At 38.8% G+C, this 16708-nt stretch overlaps 1 protein-coding gene across 1 annotated transcript; it reads right to left on the reverse strand.

Annotated features, from left to right (window-relative positions):
- Positions 1 to 17: 17 nt before the first annotated feature.
- LOC133881854 (methylmalonate-semialdehyde dehydrogenase [acylating], mitochondrial) lies at positions 18 to 16046 on the reverse strand. The gene is made up of 19 exons (XM_062320899.1): positions 15887 to 16046; positions 15676 to 15779; positions 15014 to 15085; positions 14752 to 14913; positions 14570 to 14648; positions 14306 to 14460; positions 13857 to 13920; positions 12242 to 12321; positions 12053 to 12118; positions 4934 to 4984; positions 4657 to 4808; positions 2318 to 2408; positions 2015 to 2095; positions 1211 to 1288; positions 1040 to 1075; positions 901 to 944; positions 716 to 794; positions 321 to 411; positions 18 to 230 (listed from the first exon to the last, which is right to left on the reverse strand). Exons 1-19 carry the CDS (start codon positions 15909 to 15911, stop codon positions 118 to 120), a joined length of 1623 nt encoding a protein of 540 aa, XP_062176883.1. The 5' UTR covers positions 15912 to 16046; the 3' UTR covers positions 18 to 117.
- Positions 16047 to 16708: the final 662 nt, after the last annotated feature.

The following is a 16708-nucleotide window of genomic DNA, read 5'->3' on the forward strand; positions in this document are numbered from 1 at the left end:
GTAAAGGGGCAAGCAAATAAGGAAGAAGACCTTCAATTGATTTATTGGAGAGTTTTACAGAAGGTTCTGAAAGAAAGAAACTACAAAAACAAATTATAATTACAAGCCTTTTATCGATTATGCCTTCTGAGAAGTTGGCATTGCCAGGTTAATTCCACCGCCACCTGGTAAATCCTTCCATTGCTGAGTGACTGTTTTGACCTGGGTGTAAAAATTAACTCCAGCCTTGCCTGTAAAATCAAAAGAAAATCTATAATTCACCAAACTCAAGTAACCGCACTACAATGAAAGGAAATTTCAAGTCTATTAGACGACTTTACCATAGAAATTGAGATCGCCTGCGAAAGATGCCTTAGACCCAGTAAATGAGAAGAAAGGCAAAGGAACTGGGATAGGAACATTGATGCCAACCTGAGTCAAACCCAAAACAAGTTAAAAGTTTGACATACATATTCCACTCAAAGCAGGATATTGAGCTTGCAGTGGCCAAAACTCTAATTTGAGAATATAGAAGACAAATATGGCTATGTATTTGCATCAAACCATGCAAATGATTTGTTTATGAAGCTAATGTGTCAAGTTCCTCTACTTAATCTGGATATCATAGATTAACAAATATTTGCCATGCAGTTTATGGTTTGCACTAATCTCTACTAGTCCTATTATTTTGCTTTTTGAAAGTATGCTCCAGGACTTGCCCAAAAGATTTTCTTACCTGACCAGCTTCGATTTCAGTCTGAAATTTCCTTGCAGCTGCACCAGATGTAGTAAATATAGAAGCTCCATTGCCATATCTGGTCCAGAAGTATAAGTCACATCCAAATCGCAAGTTATACTTCTTTAAGAGAGAAGAAAAAATTTAGTGTAATTTATACAAGGGAAGCAAATTTAAGAAAGTACTTGTTTCTGTTAACAATGTTTATGGCCTCGTCAAAGCTATCAGCCTGATGTTCAGAGAGAAAAAGAAAATGTAAGTTAACATTATCTCCATAATAAGAAATGGAAGCTTAGCTAAAGAACAATGAAGTAATGAAAACACCTCCTTGCAAAGAAGAACTGGACCAAAAATTTCCTCCTGCAAATGCAAATATCAAATGGCATCATTATTGCTCCAAAGTCAGAGGTTCAACTCTTTTTGTCCATAAGGAACAACGTGGTTCATTTTGACAACATTATGCGAAGAATTGGAGAAAGGAAAACAAAAAGATACCTTGTAGCACTCCATGTCGGCTGCAACATCTGATAAGATGGTGGGACCAATAAAATTCCCATGCTCATATCCAGGGACCTATTTTTAAATTATGAATAAATTTCTTAGTAGACCAGTTTCTGAAAAACTGAAATAAAGCAAATGGGGAACCTGCGACCCTGTCAAGCACAGATTTTATCACTCTCGAGGAAGAAACGCATATAGCAGCTTTTTTTTTTTTTTTTTCCTACTTCGTATTATGAAAACAGCTACAATGTTTTAGCTTATAGAAATTAATTTAAGAAAATGCATGTTGTAATAAATTAGCCACACAAATCTAATTCTCAGACGCATGTGTGGTGAAATTCATGCCTAAGTTCTCAGAGGTCCTAAAAACTTCCATTCATGCCAAAGTGCGTGCTTGGATGCTCAGAGGAAGTTCAATTTGATATTAAGGTAAACCAGTCTGAACTGTATGTGGAATTAATATGACGCTTTAAAAAAGTCAGTTAAGATGTTAAGCTTGTATACATACCAACTATTTTTACTGTTTTCAAGTGTTTTCTATGCATAGCATTGCCTCAATCACCTACCAAATCGAATTATAGGTATCATATTGTTTCTCTCACTAAAAGTCACTCTAATTCCTGCTCATTCAGTCACTACAGTTCCTGTTTAAAATTTTCAGGCATGACGCTGCTTCTTGCACAGCACAAGCATATCATCCACTATTTAATACACCACATAAGTAATTCATACAAACCATAAAAAGTACGATCATAGCTACAGATAAAGAAAGTAGAACATTAAAGTACCAAACAGTACCACTATATTCCTCCCGTCAAGCAGTAGTCTGGCACCACTTTCAACACCACTTTGAATTAATCTGTGTATTCGTTCCTTTGCCTGTAAATGGTAAAATTGAAAGGTAATCTACAGTCTGAAAAAGTCAACAAAGACTCATACAAATCAAAACAAGAAGTGCCAATAAGCTGCTACTCATAGAGAAAAAGAGCAGTTTCGATAAATGATGCAAAACAAATAATGGAAAGTGATAGCGTTTTCAACTCACTTGTCACCAAAATTAGTTAACTGGGGTAGGTAACAAACATGGAAATGTGGTCTTACCTGTTTGCTAATTACTGGACCAAGGTCTGCATCAGGTTCTGTTCCAGCATTTACTTTAAGAGCTTTGGCGCGCTCCACTAGTTTATTCTCCCTGAAAAAGGTTTAAATGGATTACTTCGCTGTTTTACACTAAAAACTTTTTTTTTCTTTGTTTTTTTTAATAAGTAAACTTCTCAAGTAAACCATAACATATAGCCTTAAACCATCCACTTTACATGAGTTCAAAAATTGCGGAATACCTGTGTGAGACAACTTGGGTGTGTTTGGTAAATGGTTGTGTTGTGAAATTTTTGTTTGAATAGTAGTAAAAAATGATTGATGTGATGTAAAGTATTAAAAAGTTTGAAATTGTTTTATAGAAAGGTGAAAAAGTTTTGTTTTATAGTGGGCTTTTTTTATTTGAATAGTAATAAAAAATGAATGATGTGATATTAAAAGTGAAAAAATGTTAGAATGTTTTCGATTTGACTTTTTTGGGAGAAGTGAAAAAAAAGAGTGGGAGATGAGAGATGGTTGCCAAGCAGGCTCAACATCTCTATGGGAATGAAATCTTTCTGACATGTCCACCATGTCACATGCTGACAGACATGTTTGTTAAAGTAGAGGTAAACCATCATAGTTCATTGAGAGTTCCTTAGAGCACTCTTATCAGTTTCCCTACCATTTTCCCTATATTTAGGGAACAAAGCTACTTTTTACTTCCCTATAAAAAAACACCCCACAATAGATTCCCTAAATTTTTCATATATCAATTAAATACTATTTCCTTATCTTATTTTATTATTTTTTCTCTTTCTTATTTTATTTCTTTTTTCTTTTTCTTTTTTTCTCTCTTCCTCTCTCTCGTCTTCTCTAGAAACTTCCCCAAACCCCTCCTCTCTCGCCTCCGCCTCCCTCACCCTCCACGGCCTCCTCAATCCTCTCCCCAAAACCCTCTATCTTCAACCACAGCAACCTCAATTCCTTGCCTTTCATCAGCCCGCATCGAGGGAGACGCCGCTGATTTCCGCCAGGCCGTGAAGGATGGGGCGCGCCACAAGAGCAAGAAGCTCACCGAGTCCTGCTACTACCGCCTCTGTAGGAACCCCAAGAGCCATAACCAGGCCAACAACTTCACCGACGACGAGCTCCAGCAGATCGGCCTCGGCTACGACCGGATGGTCCGTTTCATGGAAAAAGACGACGAGCTCCAGCAGATCAGCCTCGGCCACACCGCGCTGGGTCGACGCAGTAGAAGTTGAGGGCGCGATTCTGGTGGCTTGAGGTCCGAACTTCAGGTGAAACAAGAAGAAATTTCCGGCGGAATTCCGGACATTTCAAACTGTGAAATTTCGGTGAAATTCCGAACCCTCTGGGTTTTCTTTTTTGTTTTTTTTTTTCTTCTGATTGTTCTGGCAGTTGGAATTTGGGGATTTTGTGTGTGATTAAAAGGTGGTTATTTGTTTGTTTGGTGAGAAAGTGAGGCTGTGGGGTTGGAAAATGGTTTCCGGCAGACCAATGTGGGAAGGGGGAAGGAGAGACGAAAGAGAGGAGAGAGCCGTTTTTTTTTTTTTTTTATTATTATTATTAAAATAATAGGTTGGGAAGCAACAGTGCTTCCCAACCAAAAAACCCAAAATTAGGGTAGCTGCTGGAGGTTAGATTTTGGTGTTTTTTGTGATATTTTCCCTAAACATAGGGAAGGGAACCACTTTGAGGAACCTGATGGGAGTGCTCTAGGTTAATTCCTCATTCATCCCTCTACTAGGTAGATACTATAAAATGAGATAGGTACTATGCATAAAATACTAGCGAATTCAGTTATCCTCATCTACAAGAGAAGATGGGGAAAATAACCAGAAAACCGAACTGGAAGCTTTCACAACTCACTCAGTTCCTTGTCTCCTTTGGATGTAAGACGAATTTGAAAGCTATACAGACATCGACATCTAACACATTTTCTATCTTACATAGAGAACATCAATATCACATACACCAGAAAATCAAATACAATACTTATTATCCTCTATGTGGATCTTTCTGTGAAGGCTCTCCGAGTCTAGTAGATATTAAGAATATGTTTTCAGGGAAGATGATTCCAGCTAAAGATAATAAATTTATATAAGTAGAGCCATTCAACTAAGGAAGATGACAATGAATGAAGCTTTTCCATTGCTTCTATGTACAACATGCACTTACTAGATGTCAAAACAACTTGACTAGACAACCTCTATAACCATTACCTTCAGTATAATAAACATGACATTGAACCTCGAGCATCAAAGGTAGGAGTACAAAAGCTACACAAATATGAAAGAAAGGTGAAGGAATAAAGTCATCAGGGAAACAAAGCATATTACCATGACTTTAAGCCTCCAACAAAAACAACTGTGCTGAGTGCCATGCACCTTTGTCCAGCAGCACCAAAACCAGCGGCAACTATAGCATTTAAAGTAGCATCCACATTTGCATCAGGCATGACAATTGCATGATTTTTAGCTCCCATATTGGACTGAAGATAAGATTGAAACAAATAGCCAATTCATTTCAACTTTAATTGTTGCAGGGGTATAAAAGTAACCACATAGTTCACAAGAGAAATTGCATACTTTTTTACCGAAGTAGAAATGAAGTTACCTGAACACGCTTCCCATTAGCTGACGCCCTTGAATATATGTGCATTCCAGCCTTTTTTGATATAAAAAAAGGAACATCATGTAAGAATATGACTGAAAGTCTATGATACATTTAGTCACACATTATAGATGGTTAATAAGTTCCAATGGGAATATGATATGAAGATCTGACCATCTAAGCTGCACAAACCCAATTATACACTGGAAGCATATACACAAAATTTGCAAAACAAAATGATATATTCATCATAATAATTAAAACAACCACACAGATCTCAGAATGAATTTAAACAACTGTGTATACATACAATCATGATGCACAGAAGGAAGTAGTAACAGTGTCTAAATCACCAAATTTTGGGATAAACCAGCTTATCTATAGGTGGAACAAATCAAGGCTGCAAAACAACATGCGAGAGTTTTATATTGTTGTAATTATTTTTTTTAATGGAACCCACGCACCTGGTGGTTCTTGAACGTACAACTTCACTCCCAACCCTGTTCTTACAGCTAGAGCAATTTTTTTTTTTTTAACCTAGAATAAACAACTCATTTGGGCAAAAGCTACATTTTTCCTACAGATGATAAATAATCTTTCCATTTTAAAACAAAAACATTTATGGGTCTAAAATGAAAACTAAATTCAGTTTCAAAGTCATGCTTCCTACATGATGTAGCGGAAGGTGATAGAAAAAACAGGAAGAACATTCTTCTCTCTTGGATACTTGACAACATCGAGGAAGAAAAAATAAAAGAAAATTCTTCCTTTACTAAGCAACTCAATATAAACTTAATTATTGAAATGATTGAAATAAGTTTTAATACAAGTCTTTGTATAGGATATAAATCCTAATCCTACATCTGCTAGAATTTGTTGCACAAAAGGAAATAAAACAAATCCTAGAGTTTCTAGGAAAATCCAAGAAATATAGAAGACCTTTAGTTACTAGAAAAACATAAAAGAAGAAATCCTAAAACTACTACGAAAACCTGAAAAAATGAAACAAAGTAAAAGAAAAGAAAAGAAAACCCTTGCCATCACTTAATTTGGGGGATTGACTTGTCCTACATTAGTCCCCTCTACTTGAAAGAAACTCGTCGTCGAGTAGGCTCCAATTTTCCCTAATCTATATTGTAATCCCAATAATGACTTCCACCCCTTTTTTCTTTGTTGTCTTGTAAAAGTCAAGAGATACATCTCTAACCTTAGTATGCTAATAAAAAAAAACCACTATACAATAACCTTGCGCTTGTAATTTGTCTTTAACTTATACCATTAGCTTTTACCGTAAAATATTGTTTTAAAAATTGTCTTTTTCTCAATCTAGTACCTTTTGAACTTTGTCAAATCAAATATCCTTCAATAAAATTTTCCTAAACACCTGGTCGTCCACAATTTTGCTGGGGGATGAAATATTGAAGTAATAATCGTTTTTTTTAAAAAAAGAACGAGTCTCCTGAGCAATTTCCTTTAATACTTGACATTCATTCAATGAGAACAAGGAGTTTACTACGACCCTTAAAGCTTTAGAGCTTCGCTTTCCCTAAGCCAGAAGTCAACTACAACTTGAACCTAAGAGCAAGTTTACGAAGCGAGCCCAAAGAGCATACCACTATGAGATTCTCATCATTAGAGTAGCCAACCTTTATCTTATGCCTCTTCTCTTCTTTCTCATATAGAGTTCTCATTATGTACTAGTACAAAGGATTGTACTTCAAATTCTAAAGGCAACTTATCAGCTTCCAAACTTTTATTTGCCTTAAGATTATTCTCATGATAAAGATCGTTCTCACTTCCCCTCCATTGAGTTCTTGGTTGCCAGGGTCACCTCTCGTAGGACCAAGTCTCCTATCTCGAACTTCTAGGGTTGTACCTTAGCATTGTAGTACCTTGCAACTCTTTCTTGGTGCGCCACCATTCTGATGCTTGCTTGGTCTCTCCTCTCTTCAAGCAAATCTAGATCGATCTTCAATCCTTCATGATTCCGCTCAGGGTCGAAATGTGCTGCTCAAAAGCTTGGAAGCACAATCTCCGTTGGGATGACTGCCTCGCTTCCAAAATCCAATCCAAAAGGAGTTTCCTCCATTGGGGTCTAGGTGGTAGTTTTGTAGGCCCACAACACGCCCAAAAGGTCCTCAGCCCACATCCCTTTGTATTTATCTATTGCTTGGTAGTTCTGACACAGACAACACTATACCCACTCTGCTCTGCAACTTGTTGGAGCCGTCAACATCTACGGTCCATGTGGGAACTTCTACTTGGTCATGCTCGTTGGCCATTTCTCCGTCTTCTCAGTCGTAAACTCAGCTACAAAGTTGTCCAAAGCTTGACCCTTGATGACAGTTCTCGAATGATATTCGATGTCGAACTCTCCCAATTCAAATGACCATTGGACGAGCCGTCCCAACGTATCAAGCTTGTGCAGAGTCTTCCTTAGTGGTTGGTCAGTCAAGACTTTCACAGTGTGGGCTTAGACGCATAGGCGAAGCCTTTAGCCAAAGTAACAAGGGCAAAGGCTAACTTTTCAATCTTTGGGTAGACAAGTCCGTCGTCTTCCTTTAACAACACTAACCTAACTGTTGTAGATGAGACCACCAGATACAAGTACAATGGTTTCCCCTCGACGGTACGGCTTAGGAGGGATGAATTCGTCAAGTAAACCTTCAAGTCTTGGAATGCCTTATCATACTCCTTGGTCTAGTCTAAGGCCTCGAAGCACCTTGAAGAAGGATACACACTTGTCAGTTGACCGACATATGATTTGTTGAAGGTCATCACCATGCCTGTTAGTCTCTGCAATTCTTTGAGATTTCTCGGCGGTGTCATCTCCAAGACCGCCTTTATCTTCACGGGATTTGCCTCAATCCCCCTTTACAACACTATAAACCCCAAGAACTTTCTTGAGGAAATGCTAAAGGCACACTTCACCAAATTTAACTTCATCCAATACTTTCTCAACACTGAAAAGGTTTCTTCTAAATCCGCCAAGTGCTGCTCAACCCTTAAGCTTTTAATGAGCATATCATCCACATATACTTCCACAATCCTACATATTTGCTGCTTGAACATCATATTTACCAATCTCTAGTAGGTAGCTCCGGCGTTCCTGAGCCCAAAAGGCATGACCCTGTAACAATAAAGCTCTGGTTAGAGATGAAGGAGGTCTTTTCTTGATCAGGCTCATACATCCGAATTTGGTTGTATCCTGAGAACGCATCCCTAAAACTCAACAATTTGTGGCCAGTGGTGGAGTCAACAAGCAAGTCAATTCTTGAGAGGGGAAAACTTTCATTTGGAAATGCCTTGTTAAGATTTGTAAAGTCCACACACATCTTCCATTTCCCATTAGCTTTTTTGACCATTACCATGTTTGCCAACCACTCGAGATATTGAACTTCTCATACGAATCCCGCTTGTAAGAGCATGTCAACTTCTTCATCTATTGCTTGGTTCCGTTCTAGCACAAAGGTTCATCCTTTTTGGTAGACTGATCGCATAGATGGATGCACGCTCAAGCGATGCACCATGATGTTGGGATCAATTCCCAGTATATCTTCGTAAGTCCAAGCGAAGACATCTCGATTTTGCTTAAGGAACTCTTACAACTGTCCTCTAAGTTCATCGGTCAGTAAGATTCCCACGCGAACTATCTTCGTTGGGCATCCTTCCTCTATATGTATTTCAATTAAGTCCTCGACTGCTTCGGCTTGCTTCAACACCCGTTCATCCTGAATCTTGACCGCTGCCACTGAGAAACGTTCTCTTGGGGCTAGATCTTTCAACAAGGGTGTTCAATGTGGCCCGACCAATGATTGTGTTATAGGCCGACGGGCAGTCCACTAAAAGGAAGTTGATCATAGTAGTGACTTACTTGGGGATACCCACCGTAACCGGAAGAGAAATGGAGCCAAACGGGTATACTTTTTCTCCTACAAACCCGACCACTAGAGTATTGGCCGGATATAACTTGTCTTTCCCAATGTTCATCTATTTGAATGCCAACAAATAGAGTAAGTTGATCGAGCTCCCATTGTTGACAAGCATCCTCCTGTTGGTGCAATTTGGTATAACCATGGAGATTATGAAGGCATCATCATGGGGATAATGCACTCCCCGCGAATCTTCCTCGGTAAAGGTGATAGACTCCTCATTTACCCTTGCATTCTTGTTAGGGCATTACATAGCACACACTTCCTTGGCATGGATTCGTCTTGCATAGGCCTTCTAGGAGGAGTTTGAAGTTCCTCCCCCTGAGAAGCCTCCTGCTATCATTTTGATTTCACCCATGGGATCTTGTCAGGGCTGTTGTTGGGGTTGTTGCCCTAGCGGGCGAAGGCATCTCTCTCTTCGGCTCTCTCCTTGGCTCCCCTTGGTCTCCAAGGGGCCGAGATGGTGAACGTTGGTTATCGTTCACAAATCTCAATAGCCTCCCTTGCTATATCAATGACTCGATTTGCATCTTCAAGTCGAAGCAATCATCTATATTGTGCTCTTGATCCCGATGGAAACGACAATATTTGTCATGGGGTTGCCTATTGGGTGGCAATTTCATTCTCTCAGGCCACCGTAGGTCAAGATCATTCATGATTTGCATAGGGATTTCCCCAACTAGCGCGTTGAGTGGCGTGAGTCGAGGGAGGAGAGTCGTCGCCCTCTTGGGAAGGTACTTAGGCCTAGGCATGACAATTTTTGACATTACTTGCGAACTCGGTATGAACACAACACGAAAAAAACCGGGTTTGGGTTTGTTATTATCGGGTTCGAGTCATAATCGGGTTGACCCGATTATAATCGTGTTTGGCAGGTCAACTTGCGGGTTGGCCCGCTAACACGATTATAACCTGGTTAACAAAAAAAAAAAGAACAGGAAACTTCAGGAAAGAAGAGAACCCTAGCGGCCTAGCCGCACTTTCATTTTCACTTTGTCTTTCTTAGTTTCTTTCACTCTTTCAGTTCGAAATCCGAATCAGTCGTTCACGGTTCACCCACCGTTCACGCAGCCATGCCCACGAGCCCATGACAGCGACGACGCCTCATAGAGTCACACACAGCCATGACGCCTCACAGTCATGGTCTCACCTAGCTTCAACCTTCAGCGGTTCAGCCGGTCAGCCCTTCAGGCCCTTCACAGTCGAAGCAATCATCTATGTTGTGCTCTTGATCCCGATGGAAACGACAATATTTGTCATGGGGTTGCCTATTGGGTGGCAATTTCATTCTCTCAGGCCACCGTAGGTCCAGATCATTCATGATTTGCATAAGGATTTCCCCAACTAGCGTGTTGAGTGGCGTGAGTCGAGGGAGGAGAGTCGTCGCCCTCTTGGGAACGTACTTAGGCCTAGGCATGACAATTTTTGACATGATCCGCGAACCCGGTACGAACACGACACGAAAAAACTGGGTTTGAGTTTGTTATTATCGGGTTTCGGTCATAATCGGGTCAATCCGATTATAATCGTGTTTGGTAGGTCAACCTGCGGGTTGACCCGCTAACACGATTATAACCCAGTTAAACTTTGTCGGTAGGGGACATTGCATTACTCGATCGATGAGGGGAAGGCTCATCCCCTACACCAAATCGTCAACCATCGAGGAACGCTTACCATTGGCGATCTTTATCACGCTATCGAGTTTGGCTTGTAGCTTGTTGAGGTGAGCATCAACATAGCTGTCTGACTCAGGTTGCTCAATTCGTTTCTTCTTCGTTTAAGGGGAGTTGGCTCAACTCCCCTCTCTTGCTTGGGAGCCTCAATATCTCCATCGACTTTGTGCTCCGCTGTTTCATCATGTGGATTAATCTTCCATTCACTATGGCTACAAGCTCCAAATTGCAAATGTTGAATTGCATTATCATAGCATGGTTCTGCTGCATAATTTGGTTCATGTTCTGTGCTACCTGCTACAGTTACAGTTCAATTATGGAGATCCTCTGGCCCTGAAGCCTTGTTTGGTCTGGGGGTTAGGTTGAACTGGAGGATTAGGTAGAACAGTGATCCAGCTTCATCTCTTCAAGTAGCCATCGACCGGCTGTTCGGCATACAATCTTTTTTCCAAGTAATCGACACAATCAGTTCCCATAGACGGCGCCAACTGAAGAATTAGTTAATTGGACACCAAACTCCAAATCGATGAAGCCTACAAGAAAAGGGAAATTTCAAGCAATCAAGGACCTCGCTGGTGGGTTGGCAGGGGTCCCTCTGATGCATAAGCCAGTATTTGCTTAGAGAGGAAGAAAAGAGGAATTCATACAGCTGCTTGGAAAGAGAATCCTGCATACCTTGCAAATGACCTTCCTTCCCCTTAGTGTTTTCCCGCGTTGTGGTTGGAGGGAGAAAAAGGGGTCTAGGAATAACTGAATTGATTCTCTGTACCCCACGCCATTTGGCGAGCATTCCCTCGTGCCCGATACTCTCAGGACGTTAGTGATGAGTGGCTCAGCTAGGATCTCATATAGATGTGCTTTCTCAATTCCTGGTGTGTTCGTGCCATTGGGTTGGATCGGGCCTAGCTTAACCCGTGATAGACGATGCTAGGCTTAGTATGTGCCACTTGTTAGGGGGGGTTATTCTTGGGTATATCAGTTGAAATGAGTTCCATATAAGCGTTTCCTTATGCTACAAATCCTAATCCTTACTAGAAGTTCTTAACAAACAGAAAATAAACAAATCCTAGAATTTATAGGAAAATCCAAAAAATATACAAGTACTTTAGTTAGCAGGAAAAAAAAAAAAATCCTAAAATTACTAGGAAAACCTGAAAAATAAACAAAGCAAAAGAAAGGAAAACCCTTTTTTCACTTTAATTTGGGGGTAACTTTTCCTACATCACTATAAAACACAAAGGCCTTAACAAATTAAGTTCAGTTATGGGGGCACTACCATAGTTGTAGGTCTTCAAATAAAGGGTTGATAATTTTTAGTATATACTCACAAAATGCAGCTTCCATCACTTCACAAGAAACCAAATACATATAAGTATTTGTATCTACTTATATAAACTACCTCGTAAACCCAAAAATGTTGAAAAGAGTTATAAATATGTAAGAGGATTATAAAGGGTGCAGATATGACACACACAGAGGAACTAGGTTCATGAAATGAATGCTATGAGATAACTTACAGTATTAGAACCAACAAATGATACAGCTCTGATATTGTCATCATCACATATAGAATTAACAACATCCTGCCACACAATAGAAGAGATACCACAAGTAGTGATGTCAAAGCACCAAAAAAATCACAAGTTTATGTCTTCGAGACAATCATTTAACCAGATTAGAAAAGAAAACAAAGGTATGCTGCATACATTGGTGCCGTGAACGATATTTAAGACACCATTAGGCAAACCAGCCTCCATTGCCAACTCTGCAAGTATTATAGAAGCCCCTGAAAAAAGAATTCACAAAAATATTGAATCACTTTCAAGTAGAAGCATGAAAAACCAATTGCCTTTCCACATGTAAAAAAAAATAGAATATTTATATGAAGAAGGGATTCCTTAGGAAGGGGTTTCTTAACCCTCGACCGCCTGTGTTAGCCCCTCCCGTTTCGCCTCGGGAGGTCAAGGATGTTGGGGTGGTAGGCCCTCCCCCTTCTCCATGTTGTTGCATCGTTCCTTCATCTGTTGAGGGCAATGGCTTTTCCCAATCTCAGTAATGGCCTGTTGGGTTTGATCGTAATGGGGAGATAGGGGTTTGGGATGAAGATGATGATTTGTGGGATGGGATGCCTTTGGATTGGGCGGTAGATGGTGTGCATGGTGAGGAGTTTTTGGCCATCCGGGATGCTATGGAAGAAGAATTCTATCAGGACAAGATGATAACACGCCAAAAAACTAAAGGCAAGAGGGAGCTCCTCAATTTGAAAAGCTCCATCAATTATGGCGATGCTAACACTTTTTTTAGGCGTCGGAAAGGCAAGGCATACATGCTGTAAGGGTTGTGTGCCTTGGTGGGTCTTGAGGGTTGTTCTTGGGTCTTAGAGTGCTTTTCCTTGTGTTTTAGTTGGGTTCTTTTGTGGGTTGTTTTGTGGGTGCTCCTCTCGGGTTTTAGGGTTTAGCTATTGTGGTGGGTTTCGTTGGGTTTTCGGGTTAGCTTTTGTTGTTCTTGTGTATACTCCCTATATACTTAGGGGCACCTTACGCTCTTTTTTTTTTTTTTTTTTTTTAATAAAACGTTTTTTTACTTATCAAAGAAAAAAAAAAAAAAAAGGAAACCTCAATTAACTTGCACACTAAGCAAAGTAGAACCTCCTATAGAATCATTTGATGATTTCCACTAATGATTCTGCAACATAGAAATATAATGCATAAATTGAGACCTAAGGACAAAGGATGGAGATGATCAATTATTTTATGAGACTGGTGCTTTTCTAGCAGCTACAGATCCTTCTGATCATATTCATTTCTGTAATAACTATAGCCTGCTTTAAGAAATTCAGCAAGGAGATTAGTATTCCAGAAGTTTTGGTTACTTATGAAAAAAAAGGTCTGAGAAATTATAGATACTTTTCACCAAAGGAAGATAAATCATAAGTTGTCAATTGTTTTCTTGCTAATAGTACACACTCTGCTTTTTAGCCACAAAAGAAGATTATATAGGAATAACAATTCTAGATCTACAAAGCGAAACAGATATATGGCTTGACGACACCAAAATCAATCATCTAAAACACCATTTCGACAACGAAAAATTGGTCAGACCTCTGGGATATCCCACAATCCTCAATCCTAGGTGCTTCACATAAATATGCCGGCAAAGTCATATGCCATAAGCACCACATCAGAATAATGTTTGAGCATATCCAAATGCAAAGAAAAATTTCAAATCCTTTTTGAAGGATTATACAAGTCATGGGGTCATGAAGGAAATAATGCTCAAGGATTTGGTATACTACAAAACTAAGAAGAAAATCAGAATCACCTGGATCTTTTTCAGATGGCTTTAATACAAAGGTATTCCCACATGTAACTGCAACTGGGAACATCTGCAAAATTCTCATGGAAAAAAATTAGTATTTTTGTTCTTCTCGGGGAGAATGAAAAGCTAATACTGAAGTACCATAAAAATCATCTACTGAAGGCTTGTCAAAATAAAAGAAAAAATCTCACTAATGATTTTATGCTTGTGTGAAAACAACTCAATCATGATAATGTATCAGATGTCACTCAAACAAACGGTTTTCTCCATCTTAACCATGACTTTGATGATTGAATTTCTCAACCTTATGATGGTAGCTGTAGTGACATGGCTATGCATTCAAATAAGCAATGCAATCTACACCCGAGGGCAAAACTATGACCAAGAATGGGAAACAGAATCAACTGGTCTGGCGAGCAAATAACAGGGACTAAAAGATATATCAGACTTACCCATAAAGGAATCATTGCTGGAAAGTTGAAGGGACAAATCCCAGCACAGACACCAAGCGGCTCTCTAATGCTGTATGTATCAATTCCATTTGATACATTGGAAACATATTCCCCCATTTGCAGAGATGCCATTCCACAAGCATGTTCAACCACCTCTACAGGAGGAAAACAAAAACAGTAGAGAGGTCCATCATCCTTAAATGACCACAGCCACTAAAAGACTGAAAAAAATTATTCTTTAAGAACAAAGAAAACAACACTAACCTAGCCCACGGAACACATCTCCTTGAGCATCCTTTAATGTCTTTCCCTGTTCAGTTGTAATGTTTAACGCGAGCTTATCCTGACACAGACAAATGATTTGTATTACTCATTTTACTCTTTTTCGAAAACCGAAAAGTAGAACTAAAACTATTAAGCAACATATCGATAATTCGCAGACTTACAATGTCTCTCCGAATAAGCTCTTGAAACTTCAACATGACACGTTGACGGGTAGTAACAGGGGTGCTACGCCATGATGGAAAAGCCTGCTTTGCTGCAGAGACTGCAGCTTTGAACTCATCATTTGTAGTCAGCGGAAGTTGTGAAACAACTTCTTGTGTTGCCTATTCCAAATTATAAATGAATTAGACCCGAAAAAAGTAAAAAGTTGCATTTGTAAATTAATGAATAATCATAAAAGCAGGGAGGGGCATCTATGCTCACAGGGTTTATAACATCGATTAAAGCCGGTGATTGCGAATCAACAAAAGCACCTCCAATAAGATTTGGAACCCTCTGATAAAATAAAACCAGTTAAATGAAAGGAGAAAATGGCATATATCAAATTTAAGAAGCATCAACCCTGATAGGGTGTGTTTTAACACCTCGGCTTCACTATGATAAAAATAAAAGTTCTAAATCCATTGGTCCAAACAGCAGCATCTGTGTTAAATCTTTAATCAAAATTTGTGCAACAATTCGCATAAGCTCCTTTCAGTTCCATTTCCACAAACATACAGTTCCTAAACAAAATACACTTTCATTAAGCCTCTATTTGATTGCTAAACTTATCTTTTCACTTGTTCTTGTTTGCACCAATAGACGAGTATACAAGCCAAAAAAAAAACACAATCTTGCAACACCAAAATCGTCATACATGGCGCATTCGAAGGAAGCTCACTTCTCAGGTTAATAATTTCCAGTTCATTTAATTTTTTTTTTTTCCTTACATATTCTCAGCACCTAAACAGTGTATGAACTGTATGCATACACAAAGACGAAAACCCATAAAGACAAACGCATCAAATTATGTATGTATGTCTCTTTAAGTTTTTTTTTTCCTGGGAAACGATTTTCCTGGGAAACAAACAGGGCCTTAATACTACCGGAGGGTGAGACTGCTTGGCAGAGTGCTCGGTGGCCGTAGATAAACCAGAGTTCCTCAAAGCGAAGATCTGAGGCCTCAAGGCCTTCAAGTTCAAACTCCTCACTGCAACGCAAAACCCACATAAGCAATGAAAACCAACTTCTAAAAAAAAAAAAAAAAAAAAAGCAAAAGAAATGGTAATCAAATTCGGTTCATTTAATTAAATTAACCTCGTTGAATCGAAAGCTTCAACATTTTTTGGTTTCGCTGGTTCCGATGATGATGATGATGATCTTTTAGCACTGTCAGCACTGACCAACGATCTCCCGGTGGGGTGGTGCACTGGTGCTATTGGCTCTAAGTTAATTTAAGGCGCAATTGCACAATTTGCACGTCAGGTCAATTTTTTATTTTTATTTTTATTTTATTTTTTTAATATTCTAAAAAGGCTGTGACCTCATAACTGTAATTATGACGGTTAGGACATGCACTACTTCAAATCCAACTAAATTATAAGCTTGATCCAATTTTATTGGGACATTGGTTGAACCCGAAGCGATTAATATTAATAAGATTTAAGATTTCTATTTAGCGAGTCAAACTCCCAATCACTTAGGAATTTCCTAAGACGATTAAACCACAATCACTTATAGTTATCTTATGTCGTTCGTTTGAGTGTTGAATTTTTGAAATCAAAATTAAATTTTTATTCTGTTTACGAATTTCGAGGTTTGACTTTTTAGAAAAAGTTGAATAAAATGTGATTTATTTTTTAAAAAATTGAATAAAATATGATTTATTTTTTAAAAAGTTGAATAAAATATGAGTCATTTTAAAAAAAAAGTAGAATCAGAATCATATTTTGTTTCCAAAATTCTATTGCCAAACAGATCACAGTTTCCAATTTTATCACCGTATCATCCTAAAATCCTTGAAGTTTATAAATATTCCGTAAGTCTCCATTAAAGACCTATTTTTATTTGTTAGGAGTTTTTATAAGTAAGCTATTATAAACTGTTTTAGTGTTAAAATATAAAAATTTAAACTAACAA

The sequence above is a fragment of the Alnus glutinosa genome, chromosome 11, assembly GCF_958979055.1.
Source record: "Alnus glutinosa chromosome 11, dhAlnGlut1.1, whole genome shotgun sequence".
NCBI lineage: Eukaryota > Viridiplantae > Streptophyta > Magnoliopsida > Fagales > Betulaceae > Alnus > Alnus glutinosa.

Excerpts from the sequence above, each read along its gene's own strand:
- LOC133881854 (XM_062320899.1), bottom strand. The coding sequence starts at position 15,911 with ATGTTGAAGCTTTCGATTCAACGAG. Across the intron at positions 14,914-15,013 it reads TAATCGATGTTATAAACCCT|GCAACACAAGAAGTTGTTTC; the intron begins GTGAGCATAGAT and ends AATTTGGAATAG. Across the intron at positions 1,289-2,014 it reads TTGACGGGAGGAATATAGTG|GTCCCTGGATATGAGCATGG; the intron begins GTACTGTTTGGT and ends ATTTAAAAATAG.